This window comes from Dermacentor albipictus, chromosome 1 (assembly GCF_038994185.2).
Source record: "Dermacentor albipictus isolate Rhodes 1998 colony chromosome 1, USDA_Dalb.pri_finalv2, whole genome shotgun sequence".
In the NCBI taxonomy this organism is placed as follows: Eukaryota; Metazoa; Arthropoda; class Arachnida; order Ixodida; family Ixodidae; genus Dermacentor; species Dermacentor albipictus.
The window spans coordinates 134,562,597-134,580,255 of NC_091821.1; the positions used below are offsets into that span (position 1 = coordinate 134,562,597).

Genomic DNA, 17,659 nt, shown 5'->3' on the forward strand with positions numbered 1-17,659 from the left:
GCCTTTCTTTATACTGGCAAACATCACATCCACTTTCCATTTATATCTGCCAACTCCAGTGGAAAGTGCTAAAAAGGCATAAAGTGAAGAACCATATCAAGCTGGGCAAGCTAGCAAAACACAAACATAAACGCGCACGGAAGAGAGAATACACCTTGTGCGTTTACACCTGTGTGGTGTATTCTGTCTTCTGCGCTATATTTTATGATGAAACTGTAGTTAAGGATGTTAGAAAGATTGCACTGCGCACACATGCTTGCCTACTTGTCCATATGATAGCAGCATGCCATCTATATTGATGACCCTGTGGCATTTCCCAGAGCACCAGACCAAAAGCAAGAATGTATGGAAGCCCCATTTTCCTTGCAAAGTCACAACCTGACATTGTGACTGCATAGACACTGACAATGATCCTTAAACCTAAAAAGTTTGATTTTCCTTCTCATCTTTTTCATAATTTCAGCTAGGATATGTCACACAATTCTTTTATTATATGCAGGGCTTTATGGCTTTCTCTTGTGTTTGCTTGAAATGACACAGGACACACAACAGGGAATTCATTCAAGTTTTAAAAAGTTAATATTTAGCTCCACAAGTGTATATTTTCCTCATTGCAGTTTCAAGTAGATGGTACAAAAAAAGTTCTGCCCAGCCTCTTCTTTCCAGCTGAACAGTTTTTAGTTTCACAGATGTTAATGAAACAAAGAGACAATGAATTGCCCAGTGGTACTGTGAAATGTTTTAAGTTTTAGATGCCAACACTGATGAAAAATTTGTAAGATGCATTGTTCCTTGGATAAGACCAGAGTACCATCACAAAAGTTTTATGCACTGCATTTCTTGTTTTCTTTCGATAGCTGTCAACTTCATAATTGCCGCATGAAGCCACAATTCCCTAAGCGCACCATTAGCAACTGATTATGACACCTTTTAATGCAATCAGATGAAAACTCGCACCAAGTGCTGCACCGCTTCAGACGTGAAGCAGAAGACTACATCTTCGAAACAGTAGGTGGCCAGCCACGTGGTATCGCAAACTACTCAAGGGCGCGCCAGTCTGCTCAGTGCAGTGGTTGAACAGAAGGCCATACAATGAGCAATACCATGTCTCCGAAAGCTGACAAAGTGGCCCTTCCTATTGCATCCTTTTAGAAATGAAGGAAGATGCCCTCTCCCCTCTTATCCCATGGAGTGTTGAATGCACTCTGCTTTGCAGCACATTCACAGTGTTTCTGTATGCATCAGTGGCATCTAGCAAGTCAGGTTTCAGTGACATGAATAGTCTCTTGCATCATGTCGAAAGCCACACTGCTTTTGGCAAGCATATTGAAATGGTCGCATTAAAAGGTAACATAATTATTTGTTGCACTTTCGAGGGATTGAGCCTCTGTAACATGATTAATGGGCTGACATATATACAATAAATAAATTAAAATGAAACTAACATTTTATACCAGCACTTCTTGGTCATTGAATGGCTTGGCTGACACATAACAGCATCAAGTAGGCTTCCTGCATCATGCACACTAGATGACGACCCTGGTATATACTAGACTTACAAAACACACCTGGGGTGATTAACATGTTAAAATATTGTGAAAATATGGCACCCAAAAGTCACTCCAAGCATTGAGTTTTCACAAATATAGAGGAGGTTTTAATCATGCGTCAAATATAACTTTTATGCAACACTTGTATGTTTGCAATCTTTTCACTGAAATCAACATCTCAAGTAAAGTCAATATTTGCTAGTTATAAAATTGTCAAGCAACCCTTCTAACAGAGACTCGTCCTGCAAATACCCAATCCCACACCCAAGCAGTAGGAGGCCGTGCCGACTAGTTCGGGCCCTCTTAACCAGTAGCAACTGGTGTGGCGGGCCCGGGAGACAGCAAGAGCCGCAGGGGCCCTGGGCTAAGGGCACCTCCCCGCACCTGCTTGTCCTGTTTTTCTTTTCAACATTTTTCCTCCTCCTCCTCTTTGCAGCACTAAATTTAGAAACTATTTCATTGTATCCAGGTAACATTAGATACATGGTGTGGAAGTGCTTGTTTCTGCCAGACTACAAAAATTAAGTATGTTTTAGGTTGCAAAGATCTTTCCACCTTGACTTTAGCCTAAGTTCCCCAACTGTACTTTTTGTTGCTTCCAGCTCTTTAAAAAGCAAACAAATGAACCACAATAAAATAAAACACGTCAAAAAACATTATCTGTAATAATTTGCAACTTCAAAGTCATGGTAGTTTTTTGCAACTTCTTATAAAGAAGGCAAACAAATAGCTAAGCCACATGATGTTCAAATGACGTGATACAGCAAGAGGGCTTAATGCTTTACCTTTTTCCTGCACCAAAGTGACAATCTGATATGTGAAGTTAAACAACACTTCTGACATTTATGCACCTTGATTACCCCAGAGTTTTTTTCTTTTACATAAATTTTTTAACTCTTTACAGGCATACGCCAGACCCATCAAACAAGCTATTTTAGCTAAATGCAACATAAAGCATATAAGCCATTCTCTTATTATGGATACCAAAAACGTATGTGCGACTGAACAAACCACATGGCAAGTGCAGCAGTTTGAAATAGTTGGCATTTCCAAGCATGAAACAAGTAGTATTAATGGACAAGCTCTTTGCTGTCTATTCTAATAAATCATCAGAGTGCGAAATTTCACATTACACAGGCACAGTAAACACACAAAGTTCAGAATTCTCAATGTCCCTATGTTGATGAATTTAGTAAAGAAGCTTTTGCTTTTCTATCTGAAGGTAATTAAACAACAGTGAAGAATTTAAAAGTCTGAGCAGCTGTACTATCTTGATCAAGTAGGGTAATCTTATGAATTAGGAAAAACTTGAGGCTATTACAAGGAGCATGTTACATTTAGTATTATCCCAGCTGTCTATCAACACACTGGTAGCTCTCTGACACGTGCACTTCATGAATGGCGAGTGTAAATTACACACATTGTATCACCAATTCCCTCATCGATCATGTGTGACACTTTATTTACATCATAGCTTTTATGAGCAAAGCCCCTTGCTGTGCACTGACATTTGCAGACTAGAATTATCGTGTAAATTCACATTTCAGTTATTCCTTAATGGAGTAGTTTACCTAATATTGGTACATGATAGCATTATCTTAGATCTTTTATTTTTTTCCTTCATATGGAGCACCCTCACGTAACAATACTGGCATAAAGGTTAGCCTGGCATATTACAATTGTACGTACAGTCGCAGCCACTGCTAGTGGGAATATGGAAGCTGTGGCATTGCTCTGTGGACAGCCCGACCCCCAGCGCCTCATGAAGTCTTGCAGCACATGCGCAATGAAAGCGATTGGCGAAAAGCCTGACGAGTTGTCTACTATGGTGAGACATCTGCCAAGACTTCATGAGACGCAGTTGGTGGCCCTCTGCAGAGGGATGCCATGAGCTCCCGTATTCCCGCTAGCACGCTAGCAGTGGCCGCGCCTCTACATCATTTTATCACGTCTGTGTACTCAGTCCCATCAAAGTGCCAACAATATACATTCATGAACTTTCACTGAACCATACAGATATGCTTGAAATGGTAATGTTGAAAGAGAAAAGCCATCAAGAATGGCCAGAGCCATGAAGGATCCCTTTGCAGTAAAAGGCAGCATTGAATCTAAATTTTATGGGCACCAACCAGAGCATCATAGACAATGTACAAAAGCACTCAAAGAATGCCATGGTGCGCATTTCAATTACAATTTGCAAGGGGTAGGAGCACTGACAGTTGCCATATATGTGTTTGTACAGTGTAATGTCACTAGGTGCAATGTAAAATGACAATCACCATTGCAACAGTACTGCAAAATCAAATTTGCATCTTGTGTTATATTTGTGGGCCAGAGTTTTCAGGCATTCAAGCTTTAACAAAACCGTTCGCTTGGGTTTCACATGTATAGATGCATAAAATTTTCACAGGGGCAAAATTTTTCGTCAGATTATATGCTCATTTGTATAATGCAAGGGCTCATTACAATGCTGCACAGAAGACAAGGGTGACAGCAGGCTATCCTTGCTGCATGTATGCATGTCCAAGTTTTTCAATGGCTTCAGTAGATAGCTTGAATAATACTGAGTGACATGCATTCTCCCATGTGCCCAAAACTTGAGCAAGATATAGCCTGGAACTCTGGAGGTAGCAAACATGACTGTGATGGCACAATTTAAATGTTTCATAAAATAATGCACCGTAAGCAGTTCAATAGTAGGTGGATGATAGAGAGCGCCATCATGAACTATTTTATGCCTACTGGTTTAGTTGTAAGTAAAATTATGTGTTTACAGATATGTACCTTGTGGACCACACGCCACTAACACTGAAGATGCGTTAAAAGGCATTTGTGATCAGTGACGTTCTCGACGAGGCTAACCATTTGGCAATTAGGACCCTTCCTTCTCCCCTTCCCAAATGCGGTGGATCTCGTTGAAAAGTGAGACGCCTTCTCTTAACGCCTAGCCGAGACGAACATACCTTTCTATAAGCCCCACTACCAGAAAATCTTGATTGTTAGATTATTACCAAACATTATTACAGCCTTGCGTGAACACGCCTGTTTACGAGCCTCCGTGTTCAGTCTCCAAATGTAAACCATCACACACATTTTTGTAACAAAGCATAACCATTGAAACCTTTTCATACATTTTTAAAATGTGTCCATAGTACTGAATAACTGAAGTCACTTCATACAGGTGTGCAGATTTTGCAGTCACAGTTATCACACAGCCACGTGTTTTTGCGAACAAAATTAACGCAAAATAAAGAAAACTGTTATTAGTTACATGCGCACAACAGCGAGCAGCACGGGTTGAACGACGACGGCCTCGCCCAAAAATTTACTCGGATAGACTAAAAGCACCAATGTGCTGTTGAATTGGTTGTCATGTAAACATTCACCAACGACTCACTCAGAAGCAAATATTTACCGACAAATATCCCAACAGCTGAAGGTTACGTCATGCTCAGAACTAGATTCAATCAGCTATGTGCAGGAACAGAACCACTTACATGGGCGTTCTGAACGCAGTCCAAGACATTAAAATTGTTTTTCAATTGGCTAGGAGAGCACAGATGCTGCAATTCACTGGCACATGCAGGATCTTCAGCTAGCTTCACAACACTCGGCTGCTCAACACGCCTTAATTTGCTGGCAGCGCCAGGAGCCACGTTGTTGTTCAAACTGTCATCCTGCGCGCTTACACTGGCACAGTACGCGTAAGGCGCGTGCTGAAGTACGACGAAAGTGAACAAAAATGCGAACACACAACACCACGAGTTCCTTTGCCAACACGCCATGCTACTATGCGGCGTCACCGAAACAAGACCGTTCGTAAACGCCATGTTGCTGTTGACGGCCCGCCTAAAGTAACGCCAACCCTGCCGCAACTTGCAGGGTGATGCGCTGACCAGCCACAATAGCCCCATTTCCACCCCATGCGCGCAGCTCGCGAGACGCGCGCGAGTTGCAAGCGCCAGCGCCCGCATGAGGGCGCCCGCTACCCCTCAGCAAGAGCTTGGTGGCGCAACCCACTGCCCCGTTCCAAAGGGGACGCTCATAACCATCCATCCATTTATCGCCGGCTTCCTCGGTCATAGACATAGAGTTTGAAATTCCACAGAATTTCATACAATAATTATTGTATAAAACTCTGTGATGTCCTCGGCATGATAGAGTTTCTCACTAAATTACCTAGAGGGAAATCTAGCGCTGCTGCGCTGTGGTATACATGGGAACGCCCATGGGAACGCCGGTATATTGTGACTTCGGGTTGGCATCGTTGTCGAAGAGAGAAGACGCGCTTGAAGACCTTGAAGACGCGCTGACGCGCTTGGCAAGCCACAGAACACCTAGGCAAGCACCGTTCCGTCTGTCACAATGATTCATTTTCTACTAAAACAACAGGTGTTAAGCTGTTTTGGTTTTATTATTGCTCAAAAATATGTTTTGTATAACTATGGGAACTTGTTATTGCGTGTACGATTATATGTTACGCAAAAAGTATCAGCGGGCCGCTAAAGTTGGAGGACAGACGACAAGGTTCGCGATCGCTTCGAGACAGTTTGTTGTCTGCTCTTGCTTTTGTTCGCTTCGTCATCCATTGTAGGTGAGTAAAAATGTAATATGCATGAATGGAAGCATTTTATGAAGATTTTACTTTGAGAATGTGTTATTTGTGTAGCCGTATCCACGTTTTAGACGAAGCCTCGTACAACACCAGCCAACACGAACCTACAGTGTACTAGAATAACTCTTATAGTACACTGTACCTATACCGTCATTCCCATGACGGCACGGTGCCCCCTTAAGAAACTCCCATAGACGGTGGCACCAGATTTCCATCTAGGTGTTATAGTGAGAAACTTTATGCTCGGCATTCGCGGCGAGGAGTTACGGAGTCGCCATCTATCGGAAGCGCCTCGCTGGCGTAGTATGAGGGATCACGCGGCGCGCTCCTCATAGGTTTTGCTGTCAGCGCTCACAACGAGAGGTTTTTTACTGTCTAAATAATAATCTTGGGCAAACTGAAAGCACATATTCGTTTGAGACGCTATCTCTTTACCGAATACGTACAGTGAACGCCACTGCGCGCGGTCGCCGCGATGGAGTCTCCCGAACCGGCTTCTTGCGTGAAAGGTAGGTAAATGCTGAGAGCAAACTATGTGGAATATGCTCCTATAGTGTTTGTATAACTAAATGGAGCGCAATAGAATGAAGCCTCAATGCAGTGATCGCACAGATTCGCAGCGACCGACTGCGCGTCTGCATGCTTGTCCGCGCACTGTTTCGCTTTCGCCGCGTGCACGTTTTCGCACCGTGCCATGAGCTTTAGGCTGCAGAATATGAGCATTTGACAGTATACAAGCAACCATTGTTGCATGGGCGCTACCACAGCTGTTCGAAAATAATTTCATTGTAGAGACTTCGACACCTACGGGGACTGTGATGGGCCGTCGCGACGATTCAATCTTTTTTTTCTTCTAAATTCTTGGACGTTTCAATATTATTTCTCGAGTTGCGTCGCACTGTATGTTTGTCAGTGTTCTCAGCGTGCGATTTTCCGCTGCTTATTTTTTGTAATCCAGTGTATTAATTGATAACACAAACATTCCCATATGCCATGCTTTTTTTTAATGTGCTTCTGACCGCTCCCTTTCCACTCCAGTGAACTTGCCAGTACCTATAGCATCGATAAGTTCATAGTCCAAACCGTCATCACATTAGTCGGGCAGCGGACTCGGGCGAGTGTTTCAGTACGCGTTTTCCGAACATCGCAGACCCGGCGCCGTAGCAGAAATGTTCCTCGCGTCTGTGCTTGTTGCACACCCGAGTTGTAGCCGATGACTGTTTGCCGGCTTTATGTTTCGCGAGCGAAGCTTCGCGCAGCTTCTTGTCCTGCGGCTACGTGGGAATAAGGCTGACACTGGGCTCCGTTGCGTACGTCCGGCACTGCGGCACCGAGCAGTAGCCTACCATGTTGCGCGCCTTCAAAGGCAGCTACTGTCTATTGTAGTGCTTTCAAGCGTTGTAAAGGAGACACTCGAAGCGGGAAAATCTCGCCACTAACGCAGCGTACGAGGGAATTTAAACTCTCGTTTTCAGCTCGCTTCGGCGCTCCCGAAGCAGCCGACGCGGCCGCTATGTCCACGTGATCCCTAATAGCACGTCACGGCGACGGTGGCGCCAGCTTTTCCAGTGGTGGAGCTCGAGGCCAATACACTTTCTCGGAGTCAATCTCAAAGGGTACATGCCCTTTGAGATTGACTCCGCGAAAGTGTATGGTGCACACTGCGCCGCCGTGCCCGATTGCAAGGGGTGCAAGGCAAGGTGCCGTCGTGGTGCAGTGCACCTTCGAACCTCGCAGTCATTGCGTGCAGCCCGGCCCACCACAACTAGCACCACCTGCATCTTTTAATGCGAAAGCATCATATGCCCCATGAAGCGGGCATATAACGCCGGGTGCTCCGTCGAGCACCCGGCGTTATAATGGTACCAAAACTCACATGACCAAGCAATGACGTCACCTTTCCCCGTTGGACCTGCTGCAGCTCAAGTCCCACGGCGGGGGGAAAAAAAGAAAGAACGTTGCGGTCATGGTTTCGGTGAACATGTAGCCACGGCATCGGCCGAACGACGTGGGCCACACACACACACACACAAAATGCGTTTTTTTCAGATTTTGTTTTTATTCGGACATTTCAAGAAATAGGTTATTAATGGGTTATTAAATACGTTATTAACTTAATTGCCAAATCCGAAAACTTAATTGACCGTTGTTCAAAACCGACCTGGCCCAGTCCCAAGATAGAGTTGGTCCATCCCAAAATCTCATGTTAAGTGCCTCTATAACTTTTTTTCACTTGGGGTGCTGCGCACCTTTTCTGGATCGAACCAACCTTATTGTTTGTTAGCTTATATACACTTATATATTCAAGTAACGTGACTAACCTTGAGGAGCTAACCATAGAGTTCAATAACGGCATCTCTAGCTTGGGTTTCGGCTTGGTTGATTCATTGATCTTTGCCTTGATAGCCATTGATAACCTTAATGAATTACTCTTCCTTTTGCTCGGTTCGACTGGTACTTCATCGAAGCACATATCAGGCCTTCAGGTATGCATCATTCATTAAGCACGCTCGCGAGAATGAGGAAAAGTAAAAGATGGGATCGTCATAACGGCGGGAAGTATAGCGCGTATATTCAAAGGGGCCTAATGGGACACATGCGCTCCTGCTAGCTGTGCATGTTCATGTCGAGTTGGACTGCCTTCGTATTGGCTCGTGGAACTTATTTCCCATATCAACTGCTGAATGTTGGGAGTTGCGTATGTGTCAGAATACAGGCAAGGGTGGTTGGCCGATGCTGCGGAACGATCGTTGCGCGGCGAACTTAGCCTTCACTGCGCGGATGGTGCACCAACGATGTTGCCTGTTGCTATAGCGATGTGCCTCTAATCTGCGCATACAAATCGCACCAAAAGAGTCTAGTAGCCACGCAGCCTCATGGGGTTGAGTGCGACCTTGGAGTTTGTAGGAATAAATGTGAGAAAAATTTCGGGGAAGTGGGCCTCGCCCCCCACCCCCTCTTCCTCCTTTTCTCCTGCAGAGGCATCGTTGCTGAGGCTCCGCGCGCCTCATAAAATCTTGGACTCGTGCACATACAAGAAATCATGAGCATTGCGACGTCTCAGATGACTAGTTTTACGAAACGCAATAGTATTCTTTTCACGTGGTCTTTTATCATTTCTCGCATCATGTGCCTCGGCCTCGTTCGTGTACTTGCGTGGACGTCTTAAAGAGCCGGGCGCAGCTACTGACTGAGAAGTCGAAATCAAAGGTTCGTCCATCGGAGCATACGGCAAAACTCGCCACAATCACTGCACCGACTGGCAGCGCCGCGACGCGCGGTGCTGTACAGGGTCCTGAATGTGGCTGCGCATGTTCAAAAAAAAGATTTTGCGTTCACCGCTGCACTGTTATTGCTCAAATTTTGCAGAACGATCACATTTTGGCGTCGACTTCGTTTAGAATAACACTTGGCACAATTAATCACCTAGTTTCCGAGAAAAAAAAATGCAAATTTGCCTGCGCTTATGGGGACGCGAGCTGCTGCCGCGACGGCGCAAGCATAAACTTGTGTCGCCACCTTTCGTCATCTGTAGAAAGCAGCGTTTTACGGGGAGGGGGGGGGGGGGCAGTCATAGTTTCCTGGGCAGTCGCCTGTTCCAGGAGCGGGCAACACGCGGCAGCCCTCCCTGAAACGCTGATTTCTACAAATTTCTACAATGGCGACAGGTGACGATACAAGTCTGTGCCAGGGTTGGCTTTTCAGATGCCATTTTTCCCATAGACGAAAACAGTTTCCCAATTTTGTCTTAAAAAACAGGCGACTAATCGTGCGGAAGTGTTATAATAAACGAAGTCGACGCCACAATACGATCGTTCTGCAAAATTTGAGCAAGAACAGTGCAACGGTGAGCGCAAAATATTTTGTTTAAATTTTTAACACGCGCAGCCATTCAGGACTCGTGTTCCTGTATATGCTCGCCGCTTTATTTTGCGAGAAGCCATGGTGCGAGTGGCTTTTCATCGAATGATTGTGATTGACAAACCTGGGAGGGCAAAAGGACAAGACTGTTTTGGCAAGACCAGAATAATTGACGCAACATAAAAATTACGAAGGCTGTGTAAAGTCAGTGTTTAGTTCTCGGGGGGGGGGGGGGGGGTCTTTTTTTGATTGAAGCAAATTTTACGTTATCCTTTGACGACGCTAGTGGACAACACGGAGTAAATTACGTAATGAAGCGATCATGTTACGCGAGCACTTTGACGCGCGGCTGCTGCACCCAGCCGCTCGCCAGATCATTGTAGCCTTCCACCGACTTGTAGGCTTTCGATTGCTCGCGGTTCGCGGAGCTCGTTGCATTCGCAGTGTAATCCTTGATGTCTGCGACGTTCACGCGAGGCAGTAGTCCGACATCGCGCCGAAGCTGATGATCTTTGAGTTCGAGCTGGTCGACACAGTTGCACGAGCGCACTTCGTTTTCATAACGCGATTTTTCTGGTTCACTCAGCCCACGCACGTAGGGTACGTGCTTAGGCCCATCGTTGACCTAAGACGTACTACTCGGTAACCAAGTCAGAAAGGCACATTGAAAAGGTCGTTTGACGGTTCGTGCGTATCGGTGGGCCACTTGGCGACGCAGGCCTGCTCGCGTAGGCTGCGCGAACTTGCGACCGCAGTTATGGCGGCCTCCGCGGATGCCGCTAGCCTAAAGCCCCTCAATTTTCCAAAAGTAGCGCCATTCTTAGATCTTTCCGCCACCCCGCTCACCCAGGCGCTTCCTCCTCCACTCCTCCTGTCGCCCCAGCCTCCTCCGCTCCCCCATTGGCCAATCTGTGTCACGTGAAAGCGGGCCCCGCGCTTTTGTATATTTTTTTCTTTCCGGCGCAGAGCAGGCGCCGCGCTTTTGTATATCTTTTCTTTCCAGCGCGCTGCGACCCCCAATCTTGGGCCTGCGACCCCCATTCTTGGGCCTGCGCGACGAAGTACGGCAGGCGGTTTGAAGGAGCGCGGTAGTTTTATACAATGTGTTAGGGCCGAGTGCTTAATTGCGATGCCGTGCTGCTGCGCCTACGGTTGCCACAACAGACCCAGTGACGGCAAAAAGCTTTTTGTTTTACCATCCGCCGGGCGCAACGCAAAACGAAGAAAAGTGTGGATTCACAATATCGGGCGGGCTGACTTCGAGCAAGTGGCAAAGAACGCGCGGCTTTGTGAAGTGACACGGCTCCTCCAACCTCTTCTTTTGACGCCCGTGTCAAAACGGGCCCGTGTCAAAACGGGCCCGTGTCCAGTGCATAGGGGGTGCGTTAAAGAACCCCAGCTGCAAAAAAAAATTAATCCAGAGCCCCCATTATGGCGTGCCTTATGAGATCGTGGTGTTGGGATGTAAAACCCAAGAATCAACTTTTCTTCTGTCTTGTGTGCCTTGACTGTTCCAGTTAACGCAACACTGCTTCCTTGTGAAAACTTACAACGCAAAAGAATACAGACGCACGTACTATACAGAGATAAAATTAGCACTTCAACAAAAGTGTTGCTGGTGCCAATGAGGGAGGGGGATAATTATTTTCTGAACCTCTTTCCAGTTGTCCCATCAAGTTCCTTCTTTCTTTTCTATCAAATTCTAACCATTTGCACTGTAATAAATAAATGACGATTTCATATGCTGGTACGTTTTTAAAATTATCTATACCGCCTATGTGTGAAAACGTTGCTCATGGCCACCACAACCTGTGCATGAGCTACGTACATCTGTAAAAGGCGCGGAACAGAAACGGCCCTGCTGCCAGGCATTGCTGACCGCAGACAGTCGGAATCTCTCACGCGCCGGCCGAACAAAAGCATCCTGCAGGTACGTAAATTAACCTACGAAACCACGTGCACATACTTTCGCGCTGTCAAAACCTGAAACTCTGGTAATTACTCGCGTGTCTGAGCACACCGCGTGCTTGTGTCGTGTTTCAGCAACACGAACTTTCAACGTGCGCGCGCTTTACGCCTTAAATACGCCTTGAATAATGGTGCTTTTCTCTATTTCTTCCGCAAATCCGACACGACATTCTTAAGGCCAGTTACCGACTGACAAAGCAAGATCTAGATTGAAAAAACTGCTCCGCAGGACTCGAACGAACTTTACCGCGGATTTCCTCCCGTAGCGTGTTAGCCGTCGTCTGCTACGGCAGGCCCACCACCAGCGGCGCCACCGTCGAGGCCGCGCCGAGCGGAGGAGGAGGGAAGCGAATGGCGCTACTTTGGGAGATTGAGGGGTTTTACGCTAGCCACGCCGCTAGCGCTCCTAGCGGATGACGTCATGTGCATACCCCCTTGCTGGCATGATAAGCGACATCGGAGCCAGCTGTGGCACAAGACGAGGACGACGAATGCGCGAGGAGTGGCATGAGGACATGAGCGTGTGACCACGTGACTTTGTACGATCTCCGGCCACGCCGCCGGATTATCCGCTTCATGAGCCATATAATACTTTTACATTACAACGTTTCTTAACTGGCGTGTTGAACAGCCTGGAACGCCCTTGCATAAGGGTAGACGGATAACGAAGCCGATGTATGAAACGCACGTCCTGCATGCAGCGCTGGATTGCGATGACTGCGTGTTCGAGCCTGCGGCGACGATGCGTTGGCGTTCCGCGTGTCATTTTCCCGCAGTCTTCCTCGAGGACTGCGAGAGAAAACGACGCGGCGCGCCAAATAACTTCGCTGATTTTGGGACAAAGCTGTCGGGACCGCTGCTAGTGTCGGGATTCTTTTAAGGTCTAACGCTGACCGGCTTTAATGCTGCTAGTGCAACTCGTGCGCGAAAGTTAATTAATGAGATTTGGTTAATTAGCTTGCTGGAGATTATCGCACAATTACTGATGTCTGCCACTGCTATAAGGTTTTATAGACAAAAATATATAATTTCTTCTCGAATCCCTTTTGTTTACTGGCGTCGCTACAACGCTTTTCGCATCATCTCCTCCCGCAACTCGGCAATGGAAAAATATGCCGCGCGATATACTGGACAACGTACTGACATTACGCCGTTTATTACATGTCGGTGTCACCATGAGGTTTTGTTTAAAGTGTAAATGCGATAAGATCACATCGCGCCCCATGCGCCGTATGCAGCGGGTGCGAGGGGAAGCTTGGGAGGGTGAGCTGAGAAGGATAGTAGCATGATGCGCGCCCAATGTGGAGGTCATGTGATAAAGCGCGCGGAAGGCGAGAGGGGGGCGGGCAAGTGAGCGTGTCTCCTCTTCTAGTAAGCAACCTGCATACTCCTCCAGCCTGACCGTGCGCCGCCCGCGCCCCATCTTGGAGGTAATCTCCGGAGGGTGGAGAGTCCGGGCGAGCGTAGATGGCTGGTGGTTGCATGTGCGCTGTCTTCGTGCGCACCTAGAGTTGGAGGTCGCGTAACCTCAATTTTCGGAGACTCGGTGAAGCGAGAGGCAAGAGCTCCGTGCTGCCGTCGCTCTTCATCACGCCAGCGTTGTGACAGTGAGTGCTCGCGATCATCAAGTAAGATCAGTTCATGTTTGCCTGTGCGCACATCACGTTTACTAATTTAATTAGCGAATGTTTACTGCAATCTATACGGCCGATAAATCTGTGAACCTTACTTCGTGTAGTGGTCCAATACTTTGCCATCTCTTAAATTAAATAATGGGCTTTTACGTGCCAAAACCACGATCTGATTATGAGGCACGCCGTAGTGGCGGACTCCGGATTAATTTTGACCACCTCGGGTTCTTAAACGTTCACCTAAGTCTAAGAACACGGCTGTTTTTTTTTTTTCATTTCGCCCCCATCGAAATGCGGCCGCCATGGCTGGGATTTGATCCCGCGACCTCGTGTTTAGCAGCGCAACACCAAAGCCACTAAGCAACCAGGGAGGGTCAGTTCGCTATCTCTATCAATGATTCGCTTTCGGGTTAAACTGCGACTTTTTACAGCGAAGCTGTATATGGCTAGGGTTCCGTGAATTTTTGTTCTTCGTGAACAAAAACTATCATCATCAATGGCTCATAGCCCCGTAAGGCAGAGGCTACAAGCACTCAGCAAAGTGAAGCGAACAGTGCTTAAAATTTTTATAATCACGCATACAACATACAGAACAGCATGTCGAAAACTGCCATCATCAATAGCTCATACCCCGTAAGAAATGGCTCATACCCCCGTAAGCAAGCAAAAAAATGCAATGACTCATAGTCCCGTAATTGTCATGGCTACTCACTTTGCGTGAATTAGCTGCGATGACACTACCCCTTTTGTCGCTGTCGGTAATTTGACTGTGGATGTGTCGGTACCAAAAAGGGAGCGGTTTAGGTGTTCCGTGTTGCAGACGTATCCCCTGCGATACCACACCGATCCGGCCCAACCGACCACCCAACGGCGTATGTGCATCGACTTGACATAAAGAATATGATTGCAGTTGAGAGTGAAATAATGACCACCGATCAAGACACTAAATGATTGCGCGTACCTTTCGTCACGATGACCACCCATATAGACAGCAAATGAGCTCGTACCTTTGCTCAAAATTATGTGTCGCTTCCGTGTCATGTGCTAAACAACTTCACTGGTCAACCACCTTCACAGAGTGGAATGGCTCATGATTTTTTATTGTTGTTGTCGTTGTTGTTTCATGGAAAACGTATAACGTAGGCGTGTGGGAATATTCGATCGAATATTATGCTATGCGATATTCGCTTCGGCTCGAATTTCAGTATTCTAAACGAATGAACATACGTATTTTGCCGCGTATAAGCCACACCCCCAATTACAACACCAAGGAAAGAAAAAAAAATCTGCTCGCATAACCCACAGAAATAACTGCACACTGCGCCCGAATTTTTGTAAAACAATCTCCATTCGCGGATGCACAAATCATCCGGGTCATTTCTTCGGCCAGCGGCTCAGTTCCCTACCTCTTCGGTGACGCTGATGGCAGAGAACCTTTGCCCTAAACGTGGTTTCACGGCAGCATAGACTGCACTGCCGTGAAACAACACGCCGAAGCGAAATTCGCGCTGCCGTGCAGCCACACCTCAAGTCGAAATTCGCATGTCTCCCCCCCCCCCTTTCCGACATAATTGTTAAATTTTGTAAATTTTTGCTGCGTCTTAAACGCACAAAAATATGGTAAAGTTTGAGACATGTATAATCGACAGCTTCAGTTTTGGTGAGCAAGTCGCATCGCATAGCTCGTAGCCAAGACAATGATAAAACGAATTCGTTAACAGTCAATTGTTGGTTTCTGCACCTGCTTTAGTATACAAACATATTATTCAGGCATATTATTAGCAGGGGATGTACGGATTTCGGGAAGCCGTAAAGCCACTGCGAATAAATTTGAGAGGACGTGGCACTAAACTGTAACTCTGGTGGCAGACGCCCGGGCGTAACAGAGCAGGGGTGGGAATGGTGCGCCAATGGCACCAATTTTGACACTGCATGGAAATTGATGCGCCAGATTGCGCCGAAAGCGAGAAAATGGTGCAAATTGCGGCACACTGAGCCAAAACAGCTTTGGCTCCGGCAAGCTTCAGCGAAAGATCGTCGGCACAGTGCAGGGTGTTGTGTGGTTGGTCCCGGAGTTCTTGTAAAAAGTAGCTTTCGTAGCCCGGTTAGAGATCTAAGGGCCGGGAGGAATGCCGCAAAGATTGAAGGAAAAGCTTTTTTTTTTTCATTCCGATAGCAATTTTATGGACACTACAAGCGAGATTTCGCGCCGTTGTCAGATGGGAAGAAGACTTGGCACCCGTAGGTACTGCGTCCCGTAGCTTACATGTACTCATTAACCCAACATCATTCGCTACATTGACCTCCCCCCCCCCCCCAACCTGCATTGACTGGGTGGGGGGCAGTGGCGTAGCCAGAAATTTCGTTCGTGGGAGGCTCACTTTGCAGCTCGGCTTCCTCCTTATAGAATTAGCCGAGGGATCAATATTATATATATATATATATATATATATATATATATATATATATATATATATATATATATATATATATATATATATATATATATATATATATATATATATATATAATTCCCGTCTCATAAAACTCCTTAGGTTGCTGCCTCAAAAATCTGTAAATGACTACACGTCATCTTCCGACACGAATCTGGTTCCCTTGAGCAGTTTTATCGAATTTTACCAAATGTGGAATACGCAAGGCAACAGGTCTGGGCTGCATGAGGGATGTTGCAGCGTTTTCCACTTGAACTTTGCCAGTTTTGTATTAACCACATCAGCGACGTGGGAACGGGCAATGTCGTGAAGCAAGATGTTCCCAATGCTCAATTTCCCACGTCGTTTGTTCTTGATTGCGACACGCAGCCGATCCGACCTTTCACAATATCTGAAACGATTTAGAGTCTCTCCAGGTTTAGAAAATTCGATCAATAATGGCCCCTAACGATCTAAAAAGAAGTCAACAATTTTCCGGCAGAAATGACGGCCTTTGTTTTCCTTGGGAGTGGTGAATTCAAATGCTTCCACTGTAAGCTTTGCCGTAGTGTTTCAGGCTAGTAGTAGCGGCACCATGAGTCATCCCCGGTCACAATTGCAGACAAAAAGTCGTCACCCTCATCTGGGGTTCTTTGACGTGCACTTAAATCTAAGTACACGAGTGTTTTCGCATTTCGCCTCCATCGAAATGCAGCTGCCGTGACCGGGATTCAATCCCGCGACCTCGTGCTCAGCAGCCCAACACCATAGCCACTGAGCAACCACGGCCTTTTTAATTGTGTTGGGGGCGATTGCACGGTGGCTTTGGCCTGGCCATGAATCGTCTTTGTAACTTTCATGTCCTTCTTTGGACCGTTTGCTACAACGCTTCACAGTGGCCAATGAAACGCAATGTTCAACGCATACGGCAGCAATACGGCGAATAATTTCTTTTTTGGGAAACATCCTCATTTGTCAAAAACATCACGACACCAAGCTGTTCAACTTTTGGAGTGTCCATTATGTCACGCAGCCATGTTCAACCCAATGTATGAGAGCATTAAAGAACATTTAACGTCACCTCTGCATGTCACTCGTAAATGAGATGCGTATGTTCTACGCGCATGCCTCGAAAATAATCATCCGAACCATTATTGCGCGGGGCGGGTTGTCTCACTTTCATTTGACTCACCTTCGTACATTAGAAATGCGAAGATACAGCTTGATACAGGGCAAAAAATTGTCACTGGAAACAAAGTTCACTGTGCATATGCACAAAACCTCGCAACAAGATATTTAAATATATGCATAAGTCACCAATAAACCTACGCTCCTAAGAAAAAGTCACTATATGTAATGCGTCAAACAAGGCAAATAAACAGGTTGCGCAACCACAGATTCACAGATCACAGCACCCAACCTCCCTCCACTCCCAAAATATATTGCGTGCGACGGAAGGCGGCGCGCTTCCTCCCTGCTTTTCTCCCTTGCGCACACAAGACTGAGCCACCATCATCGGCACCCCCCCTCCCCCAACGCTTTCACTCGCACATAGAGCATGCCGCACGCGGTCACGATGTTATCGCCCTTGGCCTTTATTTA

General features: G+C 46.4%; 1 protein-coding gene across 1 annotated transcript in view; it reads right to left on the bottom strand.

Annotated features, from left to right (window-relative positions):
- Glg1 (golgi glycoprotein 1) overlaps positions 1–5,496 on the bottom strand; it is a 114,610-nt gene extending 109,114 nt beyond the window's left edge. Inside the window, exon 1 of the mRNA XM_065424392.2 lies at positions 5,048–5,496. Coding sequence (XP_065280464.1) covers positions 5,048–5,464 — 417 coding nt within the window. The 5' untranslated portion in view covers positions 5,465–5,496. The remainder of the gene's footprint in view (positions 1–5,047) is intronic.
- Between the last annotated feature and the right edge of the window lie 12,163 nt (positions 5,497–17,659).